The 26,571-nt window shown below is 42.2% G+C and overlaps 1 protein-coding gene across 1 annotated transcript in view; it reads left to right on the top strand.

The window, feature by feature from the left end:
• DNAI3 (dynein axonemal intermediate chain 3) overlaps window positions 1–17,042 on the top strand; it is a gene marked incomplete at both ends in the record, with an annotated part of 71,786 nt that extends 54,744 nt beyond the window's left edge. Inside the window, 6 exons of the mRNA XM_082664941.1 lie at window positions 3,412–3,475; window positions 7,839–7,969; window positions 9,727–9,931; window positions 11,568–11,659; window positions 13,058–13,174; window positions 16,899–17,042. Coding sequence (XP_082521067.1) covers window positions 3,412–3,475; window positions 7,839–7,969; window positions 9,727–9,931; window positions 11,568–11,659; window positions 13,058–13,174; window positions 16,899–17,042 — 753 coding nt within the window. The remainder of the gene's footprint in view (window positions 1–3,411; window positions 3,476–7,838; window positions 7,970–9,726; window positions 9,932–11,567; window positions 11,660–13,057; window positions 13,175–16,898) is intronic.
• Between the last annotated feature and the right edge of the window lie 9,529 nt (window positions 17,043–26,571).

Below are 26,571 nucleotides of genomic sequence, written 5' to 3'. Positions count from 1 at the left end.
TTTTCCCAGCACCACTTATTGAAGAGGCTGGCTTTTCTCCATTGTATATTCCTGCCTCCTTTATCAAAGATAATGTGACCATATGTACGTGGTTTTATCTTTGGGTTTTCTATCCTGTTCCATTGACCTATATATCTGTTTTTGTGCGAGTACCATACTGTCCTGATTACTGTAGCTCTGTAGTATAGTCTGAAGTCAAGGAGCCTGATTCCTCCAGATCCGTTTTTCTTTCTCAAGATTGCTTTGGCTATTCAGGGTCTTTTGTGTTCTGCCTCAGTTATTCTGCTATTGATTCCTTCTAGAGAATTTTTAATTTCTTTTATTGTGTTGTTTATGGTTGTTTGTTTGCTCTTTAGTTCTTCTAGGTCCTTGTTAAACAATTCTTGTATTTTCTCCATTCTCTTTCCAAGATTCTGGATCATCTTTACTATCATTTCTGAATTCTTTTTCAGGAATACTGCCTATTTCCTCTTCATTTGTTTTGTCTGGTGGGTTTTTACCTTGCCCCTTCATCTGCTGTGTATTTTTCTGCCTTCTCATTTTGCTTAGCTGACTGTGTTTGGTGTCTCCTTTTCACAGACTGCACGTACATATTTCCCATTGTTTTTGGTGTCTGACCCCAGTGGGTAAGGTTGCTTCAGTGGGTTGTGTAAGCTTCCTGGTGGAGGGGAGTGATGCCTGTGTTCTCGTGGGTGAGGCTGGATCTTGTCTTTCTGGTGGGCAGTACCACGTCTGGTGGTGTGTTTTGGGGTATCTGTGAACTTAGTATGATTTTAGGCAGCCTCTCTGCTAATGGGTGGGGTTCTGTTCCTGTCTTGCTAGTTGTTTGGTATAGGATTTCCAGCACTGGAGCTTGCTGGTCATTGAGTGGAGCTGGGTCTTCACGTTGAGATGGAGATCTCTGGGGGAGCTTTCACCATTTGATATTATGTGGGGCCAGGAGGTCTCTGGTGGTCCAGTGTCCTAAACTCAGCTCTCCCACCTCAGAGGCTCAGGCTTGACACCCAGCTGGAGCACCAAGACCATTTTGGGTAGTCTGAGGTCTTCTGCCAGTGTTCAGTAGGTGTTCTGTAGGAGTTGTTCCCCATGTAGAAGTATTTTTGATGTATTTGTGGGGGGGAAGGTGATCTCCACGTCTTACTCCTCCGCCATCTTGAAGACCCATCTGACCCATTTTTAAGTGTACAGTTCAATGGTATTAAGTACATTCATATCATTGAGTAGCTATCACCACCATCCATCTTGAGAACTATTTCATTTTCCCAAATTAAACTTCTGTAGCAATTAAAGCAGTAACTCCCCATTCCCTACTGCCTCCCACTCCTGGCACCACCATTCTACTTTCTGTCTCAATGAATTTCACTGTTCTAGGTACCTCATGTAAGTGGATTCATATAATATTTGTCTCTGTGCACACCAAAGTTTTGTAAGCCAAGAATGATAGCTTTAGAAAGAGAAATAACCACAAAATCTTAAAGCAGAAATTAAAGCATGACACCCTCTGCTTAAACTCCTCTTTAGTGACTACTTAGTGACACATGAAAAATCCAAACTCCTTACATCAAATGATGTAAGATTCTGCATCATTTGGCCCCTTTCTCTCTCTCCACCCCCATCTGCACCAGTCTACTCACTCTCTCTGTCTGCTCTGATTTTTTCTCTCATTCTTCTTACCAAACTCTTTCCTGCCTTTCAAGTCCTTGCACTCCTTGGAGTGAATATCATTCATTATTCAGCAGATACTTACTGAACATTTCATATATACCAAGCACTGTTCTTGGCCCAGGGAATATAGCAGAGAACAGACATCCAAAATTCCCTGCCCTCGCGGGGCTGACCATCCAGTGGGACGCTCTCCTGCCAACCCCTGACGTGGCTGACTGATCCTTGTACTTTGGATAGAGAGTTTAAGGGATGCCTCTCTGGGATCTAGGTTGGCTGGCTCAGGGCTGAAGCTGGAGGAAGTGGATCCCTGTAGGCAGAGAGGCCTGGTAGACAGTGATCTCAGGTGGGCCCACCCAGTGGTGAAGAGGGCCTGAGCAGTGGGGCCAAGAATGTCACACAGGCATGGGGGCAGTGAAATTGTTGGAACTAGGTAACCAGATGGAGAGGGATGTTAAGGTTTCTAGCCAAGTGGCTGGTGATGTAATCACCACTCAACACATATTTATTAACCTGGTGCAAATTATTCCCGTGACTCGGTTCAGTTTCTGAGTTCCACATACCAGCTGTGAGAGCCAGGAGATATTAACTCTCTGAAAGGACTTTGGTGAGGGCTGGGGTCATGTACATAAAGCTCCTAACAACTCCAGCAGCACTGAGTGCTCAGGAAATGGTAACTCCAAGGGTGATGTGCCACAGGCGATGGGCTAGAGGTGTACAGTAGACGCATCCCAGGCTGTCTGCTCCCTTAGACTGTGTACCAAGAGGGGAGGGAGGGCTTGTCTTCAGACTCTGAATTTCCAGTGCCACACACAGTCCTTGTTTGTTAAATGAGTTGACATGGATGAATGAAAGCACAGATGAGTGAATGAATGAGTGGCCCTTGTCCCATGAGATTGTCCTTCACTTTGCATAAATCAAATGTTTTCCCATCTCCTCTCTCTCACCTATGTATCCCAATCCATCCCTTCCTCTGAGTCCTCTTAACTCATCTTAATATATACCCTTCTCTGTGTTTTCCTCTTATTATTTAATGAGAAAAACATTGGGATTAGGAGATTGCATGTGGGTTTTACATTTATAAGATGGTGGCCTGGGACTAAACTTTTTCTCTGAACCTCTCCCACCTCTTCATTCACTGGTTCTGTCTGTCTTTCCCCTTTGTGTGGCAATTTCTGCCTCTTGTTTACACCAGGTCCCTCTTCTTTCTCTTCTCCTTAAAATGGCCATAAGTAGAACTGGAATACATATTACTTGTTATGTCATTTGGCTAGAACTCTGTTTCCTCTTCTCAACTTTCAAAGATGATGAGTACCATACATATTCCCTCTTTCTCTCTTATTTCATGAATATTTATTAAGTACTGACTTTGTAACATGCTGAGAACAAATCACTGAATAAGGCAGACTAGATCCCTCCCCTTCTGGAGCTTTCAGTCTATTGGGACAATTTTTTGTTAACAACGACTTTGGGAACCCAGCAGTTGGAACTTGTGTACCTAGAAACTTCGTAATTGCCTGTGTTCTCCCCATCGATGTGTGTAGATAAAAACTCAACAAGTTCATTTTTTTGTTTAATATAAAATCAAGTAATCATTTTGAGCCTTCCCTCCCCACACTGCACCAAATTATTGTTTGATTAAATTGACTTGTTACTTTGTGTTTGTTTGGGTCGTGGTCAGTCTTAGCACATGAATAAGAGGACTTTTGTCTTTTAAGTTGTCTGATCAGGAACCTGTAATATTTTTAGGAAGGTGAAGTGATATACACAGATTGGAAAATGGAGAAAGACCCTGAAACTGGCCGATTTATGAGTAAGTTTTGGTGATTGCTCTGTTATTAATAATTTATTTCTTTTTTACGAAGTACGAGTAACCCTGTCCTTGCTAATGGGAGAGAGAGCCCCTGAGGTTCTGACCCTACACCTGTTACTCAAAGTGAGGGCTTCGGACAAACAGCACAGTTGTCACCTGGGAGCTTGTTAGAAAAACAAAATCTTGGATCCTACCCCAGGCCTGCTGAATCTGAATACAGATTTTAATAAAATTCTCCAGGTGATTTGTTTTCACACTGAAATTTGAGGAGCACTGATGTATTGATACTTAAATTACGGAGACCCTTGGACAATTCAGTTTTAAAATAACCATGCTGTTTCAATAATTCAACAACCCAGTAGCTCAGCTATGTGGAAATTCTGAGTCAGCATGAAATTATAAGCTAAATTTACCATGATCTTGCAGACCTCAGCCCTGTATGGGAGAAGTTAACTCTAGGGCCCTCCTTTGGGGCTGGGACTGGTCGTGCCCACATGTTCCCCTGCTCCCGGGGCCCAGACTCTGGGCAGATGAACAGAGGTGTGAGGGACACGCCCAGGTGGGTGGTTTGCAAGTTTCCAGCTGGAGAAAGGCATTCCAGGTAGAAAGACAAACAAGTGCAAAAACATAGAAGCTCAGAAGAGCAGTGCACAATTAGTAAACAGGGAGATCTTCTGGCCAAAGCATGGTAACAGAGAGGGCAACAGCAGCAGGAGAGGTGCCAGGAAGGACATTTGAGTCCAGATGGCAAAGAGCCTTGAGTGCTTTACTAACCTGTGGACCTTATCCTAGTACCACCAGTATAATCAGAAAATCACTCTTTCAGGAGATCAGGGGTTAATTAATTGGTGGGAAGTAGGATGGCCAGTTGCAATAGCCTAGATGAGAGATGGAGAGGACTGATGTATAGGCAGGGTGACAAGGATATCCAGCAGAGGAAATACAAGAGGGAGAGAGAGACATACGAGTCATCATGCCAGGACTTTGTGACCAGTGGGATGTGAGTGGGAAAGAAAAAGAGAAGTTGCTGTTAATTTCTTGACATTTAATTCATTCCAAAAAAATGAGAAATAGCTCTAACCACCTACTTAAAGGCTATTTTTAAGTCATCTTAATACTTTAAAATTACCAGTCAAGTATTTTGTAACGTGGAAAGCCAAATGACACTGTTACTTCCATTGGATAATGGTTGAAGTTCAGGGAAAATCAATGTGTAGACATGCTGAACTGTAAATTGCATGCCCTACTTAACATTCTGTGAACTGGCAGTGTTTTCCTGGGAAGCTACCAGCCTGATGTCTTTCATAAACACCATGGAGGTTTCCTGGGTAAAGATGAGGCAAATACTGCGGGCCATTTTCTCTTGATCTGCTGGGAGCCCCATGTTCTTATCTCAAATATACAAAAAGGCAGGAAGGAGAATTTCCTTTTCTAAGAAGAAACTTCTGAAAGACAGATTACCCTGACTGAGCTGTGTGTGATGAAGAAGTCCAAATCAAACAGATGATCTAAGTGACAAGCCAAGAAATACAGGCTGATGTATTTGATGATGATGACAGTTAACATAATCATCTCATGTACTCAACTCACAAATTGGCACACGTCATGTGTTAGGCACTCAGTACTCTCCATGGATTGATCCTCACAGCAACACTGGATTTGAACCCAGATGGTCTGTGCTCTTAACCACATCAGTATACTAAATCCTTCATTAGATATTGACTCTGGAAAGCTACTGTTTTGTTTATTGTAAGTTTCTTGTAATAACCTGGCTGGGGGCTCTGGCATTTCATTTAATAACTTAAGGACAGCTCCATTTACTGCTGAATGGCTCTAAGGTCTTCCAAAGGACAAAAGGAAGAAAAAGTTATATGGGCTGAGAACCTCTAACATGTTAAAAGTACAAATCTTGATGGCTATCTATATTCCTATCACTGGTGGTCATTACATTTTGCAGAGGGCTTCTAGACTCCTGCATAGCCCTGCTCACCAGAGTGAGGTGATGTAGGGAAGCCCGGCTCACCAAGGACAAAACCAGGATCTGAGGGACACAAGTAACAGCAAGAAGAAAGCTGCTGGCTTCCAAGGGTCTCCTGCCTTCCCAGAAATCCTCCAAATCACTTCAAGGGGCCCTTAGAAATTAGGCTTCTGTGCTCTCTTCAAGATGGAGCTCTGGTGAGAGGAAAATTGGTCTTTTTTAACCTAGAAGAGCTATGTTTAAACTTATTTATTTTTACTGTATACACTTTTTTCAAATAATTTTCACATTGAGATAAAAATATACATAAACAAGAAATTTAACATCTTAACCATTTTTAAGTACAGTTCAGGGGAGTTAAGTACATTCACATTGTTGTGCAACCAATCTCCAGAACTCTTTTCATCTTGTGAAACTGAGACTCTGTACCTGTTAAACACTAGCTCCCCACTCCTCTTTCCCCTCAGCTCCTGGCCACCACCAGTCTACTTTCTATCTCTATGAATGTACCTGTTGTAAGTACCTCATGTAAGTGGAGTCATACAGTATTTGCCTTTTTTCTTAAGATTTTGGCCACACCACACGGCATGTGGGATCTTAGTTCCCCAACCAGGGATCAAACCCGTGCCTCCTGCATTGGCAGGTAGAGTCTTAACCACTGGACTGCCAGGGAAGTCCTTGTATTTGCCTTTTTGAGACTGGCTTATTTCCCTTAAAATGATATACTCAGTTTTCATTTCTGTTGTAGCATATGTCAGAATCCCCTTCCTTTTGAAGGATGAATAATATTCCATTGTATGGATATACCACATTTTGTTTATCCATTCATCCATTGATGGACACTTGGGTTGCTTCTGTCTTTTGGGTATTGCAAAGAATGCTGCTATGAACATGGGTGGACAAGTATCTCTTTGACACTGTATCAGCTTTTTACAAGATTATGGTAGCTTTTTTTTCTGCTTAATGTTACATTGTTGTTCTGAGAAAAAAAAATCCAACCTTCACATAGCTGTTAATATGATAAGTTTCAGAGTAAATTCGTGGTTTTAGTATAAAATAGCCACACATTGTGCTTTGGCCTGGACTGGCACATATTTTTAGGGCCATCCCTGGGGCTTGTGGGTATGGGCAGCAAGGAATAAGGAGCAGCCAGCTCCAAAGCCAGGACCGGGGAGAGGAAGCCCAAGCCATGGCGGAAGAGGCAGACCAGGGGAGCAGAAGGACCCTGGTGCCTGGGGCAGAGACAGCGGGGAAGCCTTTATCTTAATATCCAAATCTGCTTGTCCTCTAGTCTTCCCAGTTGCAATAAATGGAAAGTACAGAGTGCCTGTTGCTCTTACCAGAAACCTGGCTGCCATTCTCAGAACTCATCTCTCTCACCCCTCCTGTCAACTCTAGCACGCAAATGTTTCTTGATTATCCACTCCTCCATTGCACCTTCATCCAAGTCACCATCCTCTCTCACTAGAACTACAGCAACAACCTCCCATGGTGTCCCCTCTTTGCTTTTACCTGCCTCTGATCCATTCTCGCCACAGCAACCAGAGAATCCTTTCGTATGTCAATCAGATAGTCTTCTAGGCCTAAAGGGCTCATTAAAAAACATGACACTTAGAATGTAATCTAAATGTTTTTCCTAACAAGGATTTGCAAGGTCTGGACTCTCCTGGTCTCCATTTGTTTCCTATGTCTCACCCTGGGATTATCAGACTCCAGTCCTATTGCCTTCCTCAAAATAATAAATGCACTAAACATTTCTCAGGACTTTGGTGTGTATTTTTCCTTCTGTCTGGAATGCTACTCCACACCAAAATCTTCCCGTGATGAACTCAAGCCTAAATGACTCATCTTCAGAGAAGCCTGTTCTGACCATTCAGCCTAAATTATGAATGTCCCTTGTTATTCTTTCTTGTGATATTTTTTACTTCAAAATACATTTTTTTTTATTATATACCTTGGGATTTGTTTGTTGAGTATCTGTCTTTCCACTGGACTGTAAGGTGCAAGAGGACAGATCATGTTTGTTTGTTAACCATTGTTTACCCATCCATCTACAGTACCTGGTACATACAAACAATACACAATTATTTATTGACTAACAATATATACTATTGACTGATAGACTAATAAGTGAGTGAATGAATAAGAACAGGAAGTGTTCCTTTGAGCCTGAAAAGTAGCCTTGATGGGAATTTCCCTGGACTTGCCTTAAAAAAGAGGAGGAGCTGTCCCTTGACAGATTCATTCACCCCAACTGACCTCTGGTTCTCCACTCTTGGACCTCATTAATCGGGACCTATCTGTCCATCGGAGGTCTGCCCATTCTTCATTGCAGGAATGTAAACAGTGTTATAAAAGGTGAAATGGCCTTTTCCACTCCAACAGCAAAGAAGCCCTTGAGCCTCTACACAGTCCATGATGGAGGTGTTCACACCATTCAGAGATCACCTTTTTACAAGGACATTATCCTCACTGTTGGGGGTTGGAACGTGGCCATCTGGAAAGAAGGTATTATGGTAAGTTGCCTGCAAAATGGAAGAGTGGGTGTGTGGTCCTTTGTTATTGAGAAAAACAATAGGAAAAACAGACTGTTCTGACATAGCAATGCCTTTGGGACATTTTTTAGAGAAATTGGAACAGATGGCCTGGGCCCCAGCCTGTCAGCAGAACCACTGCAAGCCTTTGGAAAAACACAACCATTTGCTTTTCTTTCCTGAGGGAAGGAAACATGTACAAGTCTTTTGTTCTCTGAAACCAAACAGTCTTTTCTTCGAAATACTGTGTATATCATGGGCAGTTCCCTTGATTTATGTTTTTCCCTCTGCTTAAAATACAAGATGGAATGCTGATTATGGCATGAACTCTAAGGAGAAGCAATGGGTCTGTCACTGCTCTTGCACTGGGCAATTTGTCGGGAGGCTCAGAAAGTGGGACTAGGAAAGCTAAGGGGTCCGTCACCAGGCAGGCAGAGACGTGCATGGGTCAAGGTGAGGCAGTGCCAAGAATCCAGTGGTCCTGATTAGGACAGGGCCTGGGTCCAGGTAGACAGAAGCTAAACTGCCCCAAACTAGAAAGACTGGTAAAATCTAGTGAAGCAAGGGCATAGGAAAATCAGTAGGATGTGTCCCTCTCATGAGCTACTTAAGAAAATTATCAAAATCTGTAAAAAAGTCTGTATATACATATATATGTGTGTGTGTGTGTGTGTGTGTGTGTGTGTGTGTGTGTGTGTGTGTGTGTATATATATTTCAGAGCTGTAATATATGTATTCTTTGACCTAACACTTTTTTTTCCTTTTATTTCTGGGACTCTAACTTACAGGAATACTCAAAAAAATAATGTGTGTGAATAGATGTACAAGTTTGTCATTTAAAAAAGTTGAAAACTCCTTAAGTGTCCATCACAAAAGGACTTCTACTTTCTAACAATGTACTTTTGTATGCTCATTTTTTTTTTTTTTTTTTTTTTTTTTTTTAACAACAAGCAAGCATGAGTTTTGTGGTTAAAGAGAAAGACAAAAGAAATGTAGGCAAGATTGTCCAAAGACCATGCAGGGGTCAGGAACCTGGTTCTCCACCAAAACTGAAGGAGCCGAGCAACAGGTTTGGCCTGTTGCCTCTAAGGAGTCCGTGAATTGGTGACCTTCGTTGTTCCCTGTAGGAAGGTTTTGTTTGCATGTATGGGAAGGTGGAAAGCAGCTCCACCTTCCCATACCTTAGCTCTAAACTCAGTCCAGCAGCTCATGACAGTTTAGTCCCGCAGATGTAAGTTGGTGAATGAGCCCAGGCGGAGCATGACGGTGGGAAGAGAGCACATTCTGATCTTCAGTCTCTATGAAAACCTCCCAAAGAAGGCAAATTACCCCAAAACAGAGAAAAGATAAGATGATCTTATGTTGCTTTGGTGGTCCAGAATCTCTTCCAAATAATATTAATAAGCCATTGGGTGCAGCTCACAGATAGAATTGACTTTTCATTCACTTTTCCTGCCCACCAGAGCTATTTCCATGGTGAGCAGGCACCTGACAGGAAAATAAAGATATAGGCAAAACTTGCTTATAATCTTTACTTCTCCGGTGTCCATCAGTCTCCATAGAAAGAGCAATGGATTTAGCAGCAGTCGGATTATTAGAACCATAAATAGCTCGATTGGAAGGTTTGATCTTTTATATGATCATAGCCATCTGAGTTTTACTTTTAAAAAATCATTGTGAATATCTCTCAGATAACAACAAAAGCTTTTAATTTGTTTTTTTTTTTAATTTCTTTTTAGACTGGACCCCTCCTTCAGTCATCCTGTGCACCAAAAAGGTACACCTCAGGGCACTGGTCCCTGACAAGGCCTGGAGTCTTTTACATTGGCCGAGAAGATGGATACATCGATATCTGGGACCTTCTGGAGAAAACCCACGAACCAGTCCAGTCACAAAACATCTGTATAACTATGATCACATACATCAAACCCTGGACCTTTTCTGGTATGTTAATTCTGATTGAATGAGCTAAGTCATTTTGCCTTTTGGGGCTAGCTTAGGAACATTTTGACATTCAACTGGAAAGCCTCCGATGTTTCTTCTCAAGATTTTTCTTCCCATTCCATCTCTTCCCTTCCTTTCTCTTTCCTTCCCATCATTCCCCTTCCTTTCCCTTTTCAAATTCTGGATACAACCTGAGTTTCTCTCACTGTTTTCTTCATCAACAGTTATTTCTGAGACACATTTTAGTATGTCAAGCAGAGGCTGATTTTAAACCACACAATAAAAAGCATCCTTCTCGGGCTTCCCTGGTGGTGCAGTGGTTGAGAGTCCGCCTGCCGATGCAGGGGACACGGGTTCGTGCCCCGGTCCGGGAAGATCCCACATGCCGCGGAGCGGCTGGGCCCGTGAGCCATGGCCTTTGAGCCTGTGCGTCCAGAGCCTGTGCCCCACAACGGGACAGGCCACAACAGTGAGAGGCCCACATACCGCAAAAAAAAAAAAAGCATCCTTCTCACCCTCTCCGGGTCCCTAAATCACAGGGTGAACCCTAAATCTTTGCTACATTTTGCTGCTTCTTTTCCAAATAGAATAAGTTCTGTACCTTTAATTTTTCATTATGTCACAAATTTTCAATATTTTATCACTTTATGGCCCTCCACTGGACAACATCAAGCAGTTTCCTTCTTGAGATCAAATGACTCTGCGGGGTCATATATTTCTTTAAACTATAACTTTTAAACTCATAAAGAGGAAAAAGGTAATGTATAACAGAGCAAGCAGAAATTTAAGAATGTGTCGATGGAAAAGTAATTTATATCCTTTGTCCCAATTTCTCTGTTTCACCCAAGTAATACTTTCTACCCAAATTCAATGTATATTTGCTCCATTTCAAAGAACTTTCCCTTTGTTTCCAAAGATGTGCAGGCATAAAATTGTCTTTCTATTCATTTCTTTCTCAGAAGAAACATTACATTTAGAAACACAGTCTTCAGAATCTCTGAGAGTGTCAGAGTCTGACTAATACTACTCGGCCGTATGTGTCACCAAAGTGTGTTTTCCCATCTTTGCTACAAAACATTGCTTTTGTATACCTCCAGGGATTACAAGTCTAGGATTTAGCAATTTGAACCAGACCTGCTGAAAATGAGAAAAAAAAAGTTGATGAGAGAGAAAACTAAATTTTCAAACACATTCGTGTTTTATATCCATTTTAAATGATCAAAGGAAGCAATTTGTTTTTATAATAAGAAAACCGGTTCTGGCTGTGTCTTTGAAATTCATCTGGATAATAGCATCCTTTAGCCCTTACTATGTCTTTGGTGAAAATTGGCATGATGATTTTTTTTTTTGAAAATCTTCCATGTATTGTCCCTGCTTTCTTTTCAAATCTGCCCAGTGGATCCAGTCAGAGAGGGTCAATCTCAGCTAGGAGCCACACTCCTTATATAGAGGCTGAGAAAACATGATTGGGGGTGAGCAGGGTGGCTGACGAAGACTCAGGGTCTCAGCCAAGATCATTGTAACCACAACAGGTCCTTCGGGAAATCACAAAACAAAAACACAGCACATGTTTAACCTCTAAAGTGGCTTTCTGATTGCAGAGTTGTTTTTCTCCCACATTTTTTTAATCTTTCAGCTAAGCAGCAATTTATAGCCATAGCTGATTATTATGGAACATTGCATATATTGGAAATTCCTTGGACACTAAGTCGCCCTTCCACCAATGAGGTTAGTAACTTTTGGCTTTGAGGATTTACGTGATCAGATACTGCTGAGGCATGTTTTAGAAGTATGTTCAGAAACGACAGCATTGGTATAGGGAGGGTGGGAGGGAGGGAGACGCAGAGGGAAGAGATATGGGAACATATGTATATGTATAACTGATTCACTTTGTTATAAAGCAGAAACTAACTCACCATTGTAAAGCAATTATACCCCAATAAAGATGTTAAAAAAAAGAAATGACAGCATTTTTGCTCTTTAAGAGAACAAAAGAATCATGCAGTCAAAAATAAGGGGATGTTAACCTAAATGGGAAAAGAATTTGAAAAAAAATAGATACAAGTATATGTATAACTGAATCACTTTGCTGTACCCCTGAAACTAACACAACATTGTTAATCAACTATGCTCCAATATAAAATAAAAAATTTAAAAAAGAGGATGTATTTCTGTTTTATGAGATAAATGGTTTAAAGCTAGGGAAAAAAAAAAACAAGCATGCAGCAAAAGAAAGTCCAAGTAAATGAAGCCCAGATTCAGAGAGGAATTGATTTGGGGATTCATAATCATAAGATGTTATTTTCACGTTGTAACCTAAGCGTGGGACCCTTATTTCAGTGATATCCTTCCCAGAGGGCCCAGCTGACATTTTTATGCATCTATCCATTGCCAGCCTCCACCCGTCCTTCCCCAGCTTGGTGTGCTGCAGGCAGCAGGTCTGAAGTGGCAGTATTCTGCCACTCCGTGCACACCACCCAAGGGTTTCAAGCAGTGTTAATAATTAGGTTATAAAAAGAAGATCAATATGTAGAAATACATAAATATGTATGCAACCAACATTAAACATATAGATTGCAATCTGTTGCAAGTCCCAACAACATCACCCTAGTTACTGGTATGCAAAAAACTTTCCTTCCCTTGGTGGCCTTGCCCAAGGTCTCTGCTGACTTCCCTGCTTCTATTCTTACATCCACACGTTTAACTCTCCAGGGGACCAGGAACTCAGCTGCGCTTCCAGTCCCTTTACGGTTTCCATTGACATCCTCATCTGGGTTTTCCAAGTTTGTTTGATGATGTGAAACTTCCCTTAGTCTTAAAAGTGAGAAGGAAAGAAGGGGGGGTGGGAGCAATCCCTGAATATTTCTCCAACAAAATTGCAATTTTTTTGCAGCTCTCTCCTTCCAATCCCACTCCTTTCCTGCCATCCCTCAATTTGCAGGCCCCTAAACCTTAGCCCAGTAGCCCCCAAATTAGCTAGTTCCTCTGATAGTGGGCCTGTGGGCATTATCCCAAAGCAGGTAATCTAGCTAATAACTTACAAGCCGCAGAAATTCTTCAGCGCCTCATGAAGAACATGGGGGCTTCCATGTGGGTCCCCCTCTCATGGGCCTCTGCTTCTAACAGGTATCTAGGATAAGCTACTACTTTGAAAGAGAAGTCAAGCATCTAGAATATGTAGAACAGCGCAAAAAAATTCGGGAAGAAGAAAAGAAAGAAATGGAAATGGAGAAGAAAAAAGTTGTAAGTTAAATTTCAGAAACAGTAATTGCTTTCCTCTAATGCCATTGAGAATATATTTGTTTGGTTTATTCCACAATTTTAATAGAAAAATTATGCCTTTTTTCATTCTTGTTCTGATGGGAGTCAAGGGGGCATTTCTCTGATTTCCTAGCTTACTATGAGTCCGAACAACCAGTTAGACACACCTAGTGAGATTCTACCCAATTTAAGTTTCTGAAATTTTCTATATTTCAAAGGCCTTTAGATACAGTGGTATCTAAATACCAATTATAGATACAAAGATTCAAATTCGAATGCTTTCATTTCATAGAATTTTAACATCTAGTGAATAATGCATTAAAACAGTGCAGGGCTTCCCTGGTGGCACAGTGGTTGACAGTCCACCTGCCGATGCAGGGGACACGGGTTCGTGCCCCGGTCCGGGCAGATCCCACATGCCGCAGAGCGGCTGGGCCCGTGAGCCATGGCCGCTGAGCCTGCGTGTCCGGAGCCTATGCTCTGCAACGGGAGAGGCCACAACAGTGAGACACCCGCGTACCGCAAAAAAAAAAAAAAAAAAAATTTACCAAAAAGGAACCTAAATCTCTGAAGCCCCCATCCTCTTCCTCAGCCTCTCTGTTTGATGTGAATTCCATCACTCTTTTGGTCTTCCCTTGACCACTGGAATTTAGGGCCTTGAAATATTCTGTGAATTCAGCTCTTCTTTCTTTCTCACTTGAGGTCATCTCAGTCCATATTTCTGCTTGTCTCTTGCTCATTCCCTTCCTTGCCCTTTTGTCACCAGCAATTTCATCACCGCCTGTTGTTTCCTTATAGCCAAATATATAGCCTCCTCCAATGTAATTACTCATGTAAGACCCTAGGTCTCAATTAAAAGCACAAGCATGTGGAAATATTTTAATGTACTGCATTAGCAAATAGATTAACATTATCACATTGATATATACGAATTAGTGGAACAAAAACAGAGGGAGCATCATTTAAAAGCATTGTTTAGTGGTGACAAGGTATAAAAGAACACCAATTAATTAACTTTTCTTTGTTTTCTTTTGCTACAAAAAAAAAAAAAATTGGTCTTGGTCTGTTCTTTTGCACAACCACAAACACTGGGTGAAAATCTGCCACCCTTTCCTACACCAGCAATCATCGATTACTAGGAGTGTTTCAATAACATAGTGACAGCTAATTAGCCACATAGAATTGTGGATAATCCAAAAATAATTTACAATGTGAAGTACTTTTTAAAAACTTGAATATTATAATAATCATATCTTGGAATTGTATGATGCTTTTGAGTTTCCAAAACTTTTCCACCTTCTTGTAACTTCATTTCCATTTGACATAGTACCCTCCTTAAATTAGAGCTACCACTTGTCAAGTTTTCTCTGGAACTAGACTGTGGATAAGTGAATACATTTAAAAGGGCTCCTCTGTTACATTTAGAAAATGAAAAGGGGCACCAAGGAAAAATAACTAATGTTGGTCAGAAGTATCTCCTTACAAGCAACTGCTGATAATAGGGGAAATGGGAACAAACTAACAACCTCAGCGGATTGCAGTGGGGACTAAATGAGTTGAAATATTTACAGCACTTAGCCAGTAACTGGCAGTTAGGAAGTGTCCACTATTAATATTATTACCGAGGGCAGGGGGCGATCACACATCCGTCCAGCAAGGCTGGTTTTCATGAACGCCCCCCAAATGGCAGGGATTAGGCTGTGCACTTCAACCCACACATGTGAGGGAAATCATATACCCATCTCTTTGCAAACATTGAATCTGGATACCGCTCACTTATTGAAAAATAATAGTAATTACAGCTCTAACAGCACACAAAATGGGAATTTTCCTAACTGGAATTTCAGCTGGACACCCGAAACTGAGAAAAGTAGCAGTTTCCATATGATCCATTATGTCATCTCTATGGGACAGAGAAGACGGAAGAATTCAAAAGAATTCTGCAACCCCTAGTCAATGACCCACACTCCAGGCAACACAAGGGAGGCAAGAATTATGGGGAAGAAGATTGGAAAAGGGGATTTTTTTTTTTTGGAGAGAGGTGTTGGAGCGCTGTGTATTCCCCATTCCCACTTCTGCAACACCACCCAGACTCTGGGAGGAAACCTTCAAGAGAAGCACTGCTAGAGATAGGTTGCTGGCCAGGATGGACCATTGGCCTCGTACACCTGGCAGGAGGCTTCCTGAGCCACAGAAATCCAAGAGCTAGGAGTTACCAAGGGACCAGAGCAGAATGTCCAGGGAGAATTTAGGAAACACAGGGACAGGGACCTGACTCCTATGGTTGGAAAGTCTGCAGGCAAAAGATTGGCTTAAACTGCTCTGACAGATGGGTAGAGAGAGGACCAGGGGCAATGAACTTGTACTGATGGCAGAGTGAGGGTGGTAAGTTTTCCTGGGGCCAGGTGGAAACTTGGAAGTAGCTAGGGTCAAATCAAGTGTCCCAAAGGACTTTCTAAGTGGGGTGAGGCGATCTACAGAAAGAGCCTGGAGGTGCACAGGGGGGCATTGCAGTGGGAGCCACAAGGGGCAGCCTTCACTTGGATATTGGACTGGCCTGAGTCTTCAAATACCTGAAAACGACACTATTTCTAATACCTAAAAATGATAGGAAGTGCTACGGAATCTGTCACATATGTTGTAAAGGACAAAGGTTAGAAGAATAACATTTTTCTACTCTCACCTTATCAAGTCGTGCTCTTTTTGTGAATTGGTTAGTGTAGCTAACAAGTGCTTACTGGGCGCATGCACCATTCTGAGGGCCTGTCCTATTTAATAATTCATTTAATCCTCACCATGCTATGAAGCAGTTATAATGATTAGACATGAAGAACCTGAGAAAGCAGAGATATTAAGAGAGGGGGAAAAGCAAACATACGGAAAGAATGTGTCAGAGGCAGGGGAAGAGAACATCAGTCATTGTGAATATTCAAAAGAGGAAAATACCTCTTGCAAATTATTCTCTAAAGAAACTAGAATAAAATACAGTTCTGGTCCCTTTGATGGAATCCACAAAGACAGGGCTTTGTGACAAGTCATCAGAAGGCACAGGAAGACATTAGGATGGGGACAGGACAAGAGGAGAAAAAACAAAAGCAACACAGGATGACACACCATCCTGTGTGAAGTGACCCTAAAGTTCCTCTGAAAGAAGACACAGATGAGAAAAAACAAAATCTTAAAAATCGTAATGACTGCCCCAGCAGATATTACAATAAATTAAAATGTCACAGTTATTAAACCAGAGCAGTACTCAGGTGAACACTGACAGATCAAAGAACAAAACAGATGACTCAGATTATTCAGCAAGTGGTGCTGGGTAAATTAGCTGAATAAATGCCCTTCATTGTTATTCTCTCCCCTCTCAATGTGCTCCTCCCTGCATCAGTGGCAGGAGCTCGTAGGCCAGCCTGGATTGCCCCTGCCCCCGAGAGCCCACATCCAGTCCATCGGCAGACTGGGTCAGCCCCACCGCCAGGAGATGCCTGGAGTCCGCACACACCGCTCCGCTCATCTCTGCCCCTCCCCTTCAGAGCCAGCAGCCTCTCTCCCTGACTGTGCAAGAGATGCCCCCCTGCCCTCTGCCCCTCACAGCCCTTCCAGAGAACAGCAGGCAGGCCAGACTTTCAAAAATAGCCCCTTCCCAGCCTTTGGTATCTCTAGCTGCCAGAGTTTTATACAAATGACTTGCTTTTTTCCCCCCTAGGAACCGTATCAGAAGTCAAAAGAACAATTGGAAGCCAAATTGAAAATGGACTACGAGAGTTATTTGGAACTGGAAAAGGACATCCTCATCAATCTTGGTCTAATCAAAGTGGAAGAGACAATGTCAAACAAGGAAATGATATAGAAAAGCTTTCTGTAGGGGTGTTTTGAGGGCTTTGTGGGGCTTTTCTTTACTCATCATTTTTTATGTAAGGTGAACTAGCAAAACTAAACGTGAAAAAGGTTTACTTATGCATATCAAGCTTTTATTTCACTGCTATTAAAACTTTTGAATTAAACAATAAGATCTGTTTCCATTTTTGGACTGAATATGTACTAAACTTTGTACTGAATATAAAAGCTACTGATAATGAAATTTTCACTTTCCTGTAATAATACAGAGCTTCAGACATCCACCCTCAGTCCTCACCTGACGTCCATTCAGAGCCCCTAATCCCAGACAGAAGTGGAGCTCAAACTTTGCTCCTAATTATCAGGTTGCTTTTGGTCACCTCACCAAAACGTGCTCCCACTGGGCCACTGCACAGATCGTCAGGCCATGTGCTCAACAAAATATTAGCAGATGGAATCCAGAAATATACGCATAGAAATGGATAACACATGAAGATCATGTTGGATTTATCCAGGAAATATAAGGTAAATTTAACAGTAGAAAATAAATCGATGTTTGATTAAAGGAGGGAATTTATGATACCAAAAAAATGCAGAAAAACATTCCTTAAAAGTCAACATCCACTCATGATAATAAATTCTTTGCAATTACAAAAAGAAGGAAACTTCCTTAATCGGATGCAGGGTAGCTAAAACAATCCTACAACAAACGGTATACTTAATGGTGAAAAGCTGGAAGTTTTCCTCAGAAGTGTGGAACGAGATGGTGCCCACTGTCGTGTCTTCTAGTCAATATTGTACTGAAGGTTTAACCAGTGTGGGCACAAAAAGGAAAGAGCGTATGAAACTGAGTTGTGAAAGAGCTTGATGTACCTCAGTAGCAGATTCAACGTCACAGGAAAGCGACTAGCGTGAGAGGTGGGTGGCAGGGAGAGTGGCAGGAGCTGAGACTGGAGAAGCAGCTTGGAGCCAGATGGTGAAGGCTCCCGTAAACCAAACTAAAGAAGCTGGATTAGAGTTTGCAGATGCTGCGGAATTAATGCAAGGGCTAAGCAGGAAGGTGACACGATCAGCTTTATACTCAGGAAGATAAGGAACGGATTAGAGTGGGAGAGTCTCAAGGCAGGAAATCCTATTAGGAGACAGTTGTAATAGTTCAAGGTAAAAGATTAGGGCACCCTGTCCTGAAGCTTAATGTGAAAATAAAAAATGAAAGGCTGATTGGGTGGGGAAGGGAAGACAAAGGATGATGCCAAGGTTTATAAGTTGCTAGAGGAGGTAAAATGTGTTTCAGTGGCTAAGACTCCACGCTCCCAGTGCAGGGGGCCCGGGTTCGATCCCTGGTCAGGGAACTAGAGCCCCCATGCCGCAACTAAGACTTCACATGCCGTAACTGAAGATCCTGCATGCAGCAAAGAAGATCCCACGTGCCGCAACTAAGACCCAGCGCAGCCAAATAAGTAAATATTAAAAAAAAAAAGCTATGTACACAGAAGTCAGGTAGGTAGTAGCACTTAACCATCTGTGTGCCTTTGGACAGATGACACATAGCTGTGAAACATTCCCTGTCTATGGAGTCAGGTTGAGAGTGTTTACCTTGTAACATTTTATAAGGGCAAATGAGCACCTGCATGTAAGGTGGTGGTGCCCCACACAGGTCACTGTCATTACTGGAATGTCCCAGGGCTCATCCTTGTATTTGAACTTTTTTTTTTTTTCCTTTTTTTTTTAAATCCACACCCATGGCTTAGGTGAATCCATCCGGTCTCATAGCTTTATATACTACCTCTATCCCTGGCCTGGACTTTTCCCATAAAATCAAGCACTGTATATTCATATGAGTACTTAATGTCTCTCCTTGGGTGTATAATATGCATCTCATATTTAAACACGTCCAAAATTGAGTGCCTGAATTTCCCTCCAAAACCCATGCTTCCTGCAGTCCTCCCAATCACCTTGCTTCTAGTTGCTTGGGCAAAAACCTTGATGTCATCCTTCATTTCTCTCTTTCTCTCACAATCCACGCCCAATTCTGTTGACTACATCTTCAAAATACACCCAGAACCTGAGCATTTCTCGCCTTCCTTACGGTTACCACCATGGTCCAAGCCACCATCACCGCCAGCTGGGATTTTCGCAGTGGCCTGACGGTTCTCCCTTCAGTCTCTCTCAACAGCAGCCAGGTGGTGGTTTTAAATGGAAGCCAGAGGCTGTCATTCTGCTCAGAGCTCCTCCTGGGCTTCCCAGCTCACTAGGAGTAAGAGTAGGAGCCAAATGCTTTCCTGGGCCTGCAAGCCCTCGTGTGGTCAGGCTCCCCTCTGTCATCCTGGTTTTATCTCCCCTTCTCCTCCCCTCATCATGCCAGACTCCTATGTACCCAACATGCCAGGCATGTTCCTGTCCCAGGGCATTTGTGCTTGCTGGTCTGTGCTTTCTCCAGCAATTTTCCCTGTTTTATTTTCACGTGTTCCCTCAAAGGTAAAGGAAAAAAATGTTTTGAGTACCTGCTATGTACCAGGCTCTATACGTTTTTGATTTTTTTTTTTTTTTTTTTTTTTTTTTGTGGTACGTGGGCCTCTCACTGCTGTGGCCTCTCCGGTTGCGGAGCACAGGCTCCGGACGCGCAGGCCCAGCGGCCATGGCTCACAGGCCCAGCCGCTCCACGGCATGTGGGATCTTCCCAGACCGGGGCACGAACCCGTGTACCCTGCATCGGCAGGCGGACTCCCAACCACTGCGCCACCAGGGAAGCCCTATTTTTTTTTTTTAATTGAAGTATATAGTTGAACAGAGTGTTCAGGGTAGGTCATACTGGGAAGGTGACATTGGAGCAAAGACCTGAAGAAGGTGAGGGGTTTTGCCCTGTCGTCTTCTAGGAGAAGCATGTTTCCTAACCCAGCCCCCCACCTCCCAACCCCAGCCGACTTCTGCTTCGGTCTCCTGGACAGAGGTGTGGCCACCTCTTAGTGCAAAAGAAGGTGGGACTACAGAGAACAGGAGTTACGTGGGGCTGGTGCATTGTTGTCTCAAACAAAAGCAAGGTTTTCTTAGCATAAAAGATATTGAATAAGCGTCTCCCTTAGGGTTATCAAGTAAAGAACTTAGCGTGGTCTGGCATATAGCAAGCAGTAAATATGTATTGCTACTATTTTATCTAATTTATAAATACAATATTATTATAATATTCTTGCTATAGAAACTAAACATTGCCTATGATAGCAGTTATTATCAGTTCAGTGTGATATTTTTATTGTGTGTTTATAACCTCAGTTTTTCCAGGTCTCGTCATCTCACCAGCCTATGGCCCCCAATGGAGTCACATAGCCATAGCCCACGTTTCATAGGATCTTGCCCCACCTGCTTAACAGGTATCTCATCCTTCTGCAAAGCCCCTCCAGGTATGTCCTGTAGTCCCAGGAATGAAGGTACAGTCATATGTTTAAAAACAAGCCCACAACCACCAGGCACTCAAGACTCCCTTTTCCCTATGTGTTAGAGATGCTAATGGCCTGTGACATGGAAGAAGGTTCTGGGTCAGTGCCTCTGTGTTAGTTAAGTTCCAGCAAGAAGCGAACACCAAGGCAGGACTAGATGTGCAAGAGATTTACTGGGAGACTGAGCAGGAGATGCCAGGGAGAGCCTTCAGACCTCGATGCAGGTCTGTTACCCATGGAAGGAGAGAGGGGAGGAAAGAGAACCGGGTAGGGTGAGTCTCAGACCACCCAGCATGCTCACTGAGGCTTTGGAATTTGGGCACACTCACTGTGCTGCCTCCTCCTTCCCTGGGATGAGTTCTCTCCAAGGCTCTTCAGCTCCTCCAACAAATGCCTTTTTCTCTGGCTTGGATCTCCATTTGGCAGACAAGGTCAGACCTGCTGAATCCCAGCAGAGAACACAGTTGAGACTCAAGCTGGGAAGCTCTGGCTGAAAGTGTAGGAATATTGGGTGTGAATGAAAACAGAGTTTGGTGTTGTGTCTCCTTTCAGTTCCCACGGCTCTAGCCTACTGCATTGTGGGTCAACCCAGTCTTCTTTGTCTGTGCTAAGGTCTTTTGGTCTGGTGTACAGTATAGTGAAAAGAAAGGGGTCTTGAGATCCTAGCAGAACTGAGTGCTAATCCCAGCTTCTTCACCCTAAGCGAACTGTTCTGTCCCCCAAGTCTTGGTTACATTATCTGTAAAATGGGGATAATAATCGTACCTACTTCCTACAACAAAAATGTATGTAAAACATCTGGCATATAGTTGGTGCTCAATAAATGGTGCCTCTTTTTCTTGCTTGGTGTCAGGTGTACACACTCACACACCAGAGAAACCATAGGGTTTCCTCTTTGTCCTATTTAATAATCTCTCATTTTCACATTTTTGTTATTATCATCATTATTATTTTACTTTTTGGACGCACAGCGCAGCATTTGGGATCTTAGTTCCCCTACCAGGGATCAATCCCTTGCCCTCTGCAGTGGAAGTGCAGAATCTTAACCACTGGACCACAGGGAAGTCCCCATTTTTGTTATTATTAACCATAATGAGAATGTCTCTCACTCCCATATATGACCTAAGCGGGGGCTCTGCACACCTCGTTTAATATTAGCCTATGATCATTTTAGCACGAGACATGTTAGACATAGTATTTAAAATCTGAATGGTAGCTTTCTTTTTTGTAGAACTAAAATGCTTATGACTATTCTGAAAATTAATCTTTCTAATAAGACTTGATTTATTTAGCCTAAATTTAATTATCATTCAGCTGTACAAACTGCTTTTTACCCACCAAGAAATGTTGTATAATTAAACCTGTGCATTTTCAGGCCCTCAGATAAACACATTGTGTGCGTGTGCTTTGGAGGAAAAGGCCATTGACTCTAACACATGTTGGCCCCAGCACACTTCCACAGCCTCACTAATCCACCACTGTAAATAATTAACATCTCCCTGTGCCCTGCACCCCAGAGCCTGCTTGGGGTAGCTTCTCTGCACCCAGTTGCTAGGCTGCCATTGCCAGGTCAGATACTATATGACTGAGCAAGGCCCCTGCAACAGAAATTAAATATCTCAGTGAAGGGCAAATTAAACCATGTGTGATAAATTCACTCCTTCCATGGCTGGTGAACTGTTTGAGGGTCACAGGCTCATGTAAAACAACTTTGCACCATCAGAGTAGAATCCCAAACATCAAAGAAACCAGCCACGGAAATCTACTGGGCAATTGATGGTTTAAAAAAATTGTGTAATTGCTTCTAAATGCTTTCTTGTTCACAAATATGACACTAAAAATATATGCAGCGAGTATGGTAAATAATATAGGTTGTGTTTCTCTGCAATAATGCCAACATTCTAAACTTAAAAGGACAGAAAATAAGGTTTCTCTAAGTCACCTGTACATGTGATATTCTAGACTGTTTTTATACTTTTATTAAAGAGGAGAAGGAAAGAAGATATGAAATAGATTTCATATTCTTCCCTGTCAACTAAAGATACATCTTCCAGTCCTTTTTAGAAGCCATATTTTTAAGAATAATTCTCTTTTTAAAAAACCACTCTAAAAAAAGAAAACAACTCTAAATTGAATCTAATATATGGCAGGTGTCTGCTTTATTTCAACCTGAATAAACAAGCTAAATTAACCACTGAAACTTGTAATAATTTTTCACTATTTTTTTTTTTTTTCAGTACGCGGGACTCACTGTTGTGGCCTCTTCCGTTGCGGAGCACAGGCTCTGGACGCGCAGGCTCAGCGGCCATGGCTCACGGGCCCAGCCGCTCCGCGGCATATGGGATCTTCCCGGACTGGGGCACGAACCCGTGTCCCCTGCATTGGCAGGCAGACTCTCAACCACTGCGCCACCAGGGAAGCCCGAACAATCATTTCTGATGGTCATTAGTATAGAGACAGCCAAGTAGAGTTTAAGCTCAGCCGCTCTCAACCTTTGTAATGTTGGGCAAATAACCTTTCTGATCCTCCATTTCTTCATCTAGTAAATGAGGATAATAATTCCCACTGCACAGAATTATCATGAAGATTATAGTCAGATAAAACATATGAAAGTTCCTTGTAAAATCTAATTGCTTTAAACATAAATATGTACAATAATAATGATAATAGATGGTGAGCTATTTCAGAATTATAAGGTGATTTGTGAATCATCAAACAAGTTTACTTATGTTTACTGTAGTATATTTTTATTACATTATAATTCCTGATAGTGTTTAATTAATATTTAGCTAACCAAGATGTTCCATTCTCTTACCCCACCAAATATAAACAATTTATCTGTATTAGTAGCCAATTGATTTGGCTTAAAAATTAAATGGGTCTTAAAGTCTGAAACTTAGGGGAAAATTAGACATTATCTTAGGAAAGAGAGCTACCTGTTTAAGAGGTCAGAAGACATTTTGTATGTGCCTCTCAACCCCATCCGCATCAACCAGAGAGCCATGTCGCCAATCACTCAATTGCATGGGTTTTATTTTTTGAGACTATCAGAATTTTCTTTGTCTGCCCTTCTCCAGCCTCAGGAGTGAGCAAACCCCAGAAAAACACCTGGACTCTAACTAGGGAGCCCTGGTGATGCGGCTGTGCAGCCAGAGGGGTCTAGTCCCCAGAAATGACACACTGTAGACAGAGTTTGAAACAAATGGATTCTGCACCAGTTCATTATGAGAATCTTAATTTTAATTGATTCATAGTCATCTGGGCAGGAAGCAGGTGACAGACACCACCAGTGCTTGTCAAACATCCACATGCACCTTTATATTTTCCAGCTTCCTTTGCAGTTAGGTTGGGGCTATGACTGAATTCTGAGCAACAGGATGTGGGTAGAAATGGTAGAAGCCACTTCCAGGCTTTGCTTTAACTCATCTCATGAAATCCTCTGACTGTACCTTCCCCTGTTACGTGTTTCAGATGCCATATTTATAAAATAGAGAAAAGTCTCTCAACCTGTTTCGGACTTCCCACAGGCAGGAAATAAACCTTTATTGTATCAAACCACCAAGACATCAGGGTTTATTTGTTACCCCTTCATAGCCTAGCCCATCCTGATAAAGTCAGATGAATGAGAGGACAGTCTCATTAGAACACATGTGCATAACTGTTAGTTGGAAATCAGGAACTGGACTTAAATCTGTGCACATTTAATAGGACACTAGGAAAATTTAAAAAGCCATAACTAAAGATATCAAAAGAAAAAAAACTTTCTTAAATTGGAAATTACCTGGGTCTATGGGTTGAAAGAGTACACTACCTTCCAAGCAAAGTCCAACTTATTCAGTAAGTGGGTGAATTGGGATTTACATATTACTCCAAATCTCATGTTTTAAGTACTCAACACTAAAGCCAAAGTGGTCATTTAAAAATCCAATCTGAGCCCCATCACTTGCCCACGTAAGACCTTTCAATGGCTGGCCCTCATTGGCTTCAGGATAGGGTCTAAGTTCTTTGCCTGCTTATGACACAGCCTGCTTGCTTTTTCAATCTTACAGGTTTGGCTTCCCTCACTTCCCCTCCAGACATTGCAATCCATGCTGTTCTCCACAAGTGCTGTGCTCTCTCTTACCTCAGCTTCCTGGAAAATGCTATTCCCCTTCCATGGATAAAAAGCTACCAGGAATTCAAAAATGCTCTAAAATGAATTAGTATCTAATGCAGCAGAATAGTACCTACATGCCTTTTAAAAATAATAATTCATGTGTAGTCCTTCTATGGAAAAATGAACAGTGCTCACAAGAACTTGTTTTGGAGACTAAAAAAGGAATTGACAATGTGATGTTAATAGTTTTCAAAGTTACAAAGTAAGAGAAGTATCTGGATCAGAATCAGGACTTTGGAGTCAGAGAGAATTCTGAGCTACTTACAAGCTTTAGAGATTTAACCATGACAAGCTTCTGCTGTGGCTGAATGAATTCTCAAAAATGGCTGCAGCAATATTTCTGGTCCCATAAACTCTTTAAAACCCTTGCCACACCCCCATCAAAAGATAGACTCTAGGGCTTCCCTGGTGGTGCAGTGGTTGAGAGTCCACCTGCCGATGCAGGGGACACGGGTTCGTGCCCCGGTCCGGGAAGATCCCACATGCCGCGGAGCGGCTGGGCCCGTGAGCCATGGCCGCTGAGCCTGCGCGTCCGGAGCCTGGGCTCCGCAACGGGAAAGGCCACAGCAGTGAGAGGCCCGCGTACCGCAAAAAAAAAAAAAAAAGACTCTATTTCCCCTCCCCTTGAAATTGGGTGGGGCTTTGTGGTTGCCTCAAAGAATAGAATGCAGCAGAAGTGACACTGCATGACTTCTGAGGCCAGGTCATACAGGGAAACATGGATATAGCTTCCATCTGGCCCACTCTCACTGGACACTCACTCTTAGAACCCAGCCACCATGTTGTGAGGAAGTCCAGGCTACATGGAGAAGGCACATGTAGGTGTTCTAGTCAACAACCCCAGGTTAAGTTTCACCCAAAGGCCAGCGTCAACCACCATGCATGTGAATGAATGAGACTTCAGATGATTCTAGCCCTGAGCCAATGAACTACCCCAGCTGATGCTGCATGGAAGAGAGAGGAGCTATCCCTGCCAAGATCTGCCAGAGACCAGATTTTTGAGCAAAGTAAACACTGTCACTATGTTAAGCTGTTAAGTTTTGGTGTGGTTTGTTACATAGCTACAGGTAACAGGAAAAATCACCTTATATGGCTCTTGTGATGATTAAATGAGACAGAACATAAAAAATTCCTAGTACAGTGTCCAAAGCATAGTAGATCCTCAATAATGTTAGTTTCCTATAATGTGTCAATAATTATGGAAATTATTCCAAAATAGTATATTTATTTATTTCTATCCCTACTTTGTTCAAGGAAGGGTTATAAGAAGCATAGTATATAGTGTCTCTGCTTTTAATACATATAATCTAGTAAGACTATTAACTATATACTCAAATGACTACAATAGAAAACAGAATGAAATAAGTGCTATGCACCTTAAAATTTGATAAAGGTCCTTAATAAATATCAAACTATAAGTAGTGCAAACCTCTGGTGAGTAGGATTACTTTTAAGCAAGTAAAGAGGGGAAAGAGGTGCATAAAAGAATATTCTTTCAACTGCATACTCCTCTGTATTGTTGTAATTACTACAGGAAACATGCATTTCTTTACTTATTATCCTCCTTTTACTGAAGTGTTACAAACAGTAGAGTGCACAAATTGTAAGCATGCAGCTGACTTAGTTTTTAGTTGTGTATACTCCCGTGTAAGCATGTAACAATTACCCAAGCATGCATTAGTTCAATAAGCATTTTTTAATTTGAAAAATTATTTAAAGAAAAAAAAAAAAGGGCTTCCCTGGTGGCGCAGTGGTTGAGAGTCCGCCTGCCGATGCAGGGGACACGGGTTCGTGCCCCAGTCCGGGAAGATCCCACATGCCACGGAGCGGCTGGGCCCGTGAGCCATGGCCGCTGAGCCTGCGCGTCCGGAGCCTGGGCTCCGCAACGGGAAAGGCCACAGCAGTGAGAGGCCCACGTACCGCAAAAAAAAAAAAAAAAAAAAAAAAAATTA

The sequence above is a fragment of the Grampus griseus genome (genome assembly GCF_964374135.1).
Source record: "Grampus griseus genome assembly, chromosome: 1".
Lineage (NCBI taxonomy): Eukaryota > Metazoa > Chordata > Mammalia > Artiodactyla > Delphinidae > Grampus > Grampus griseus.
Note: the sequence above shows the minus strand (reverse complement) of the source record. Positions and strands in the feature narration are given on the sequence as shown.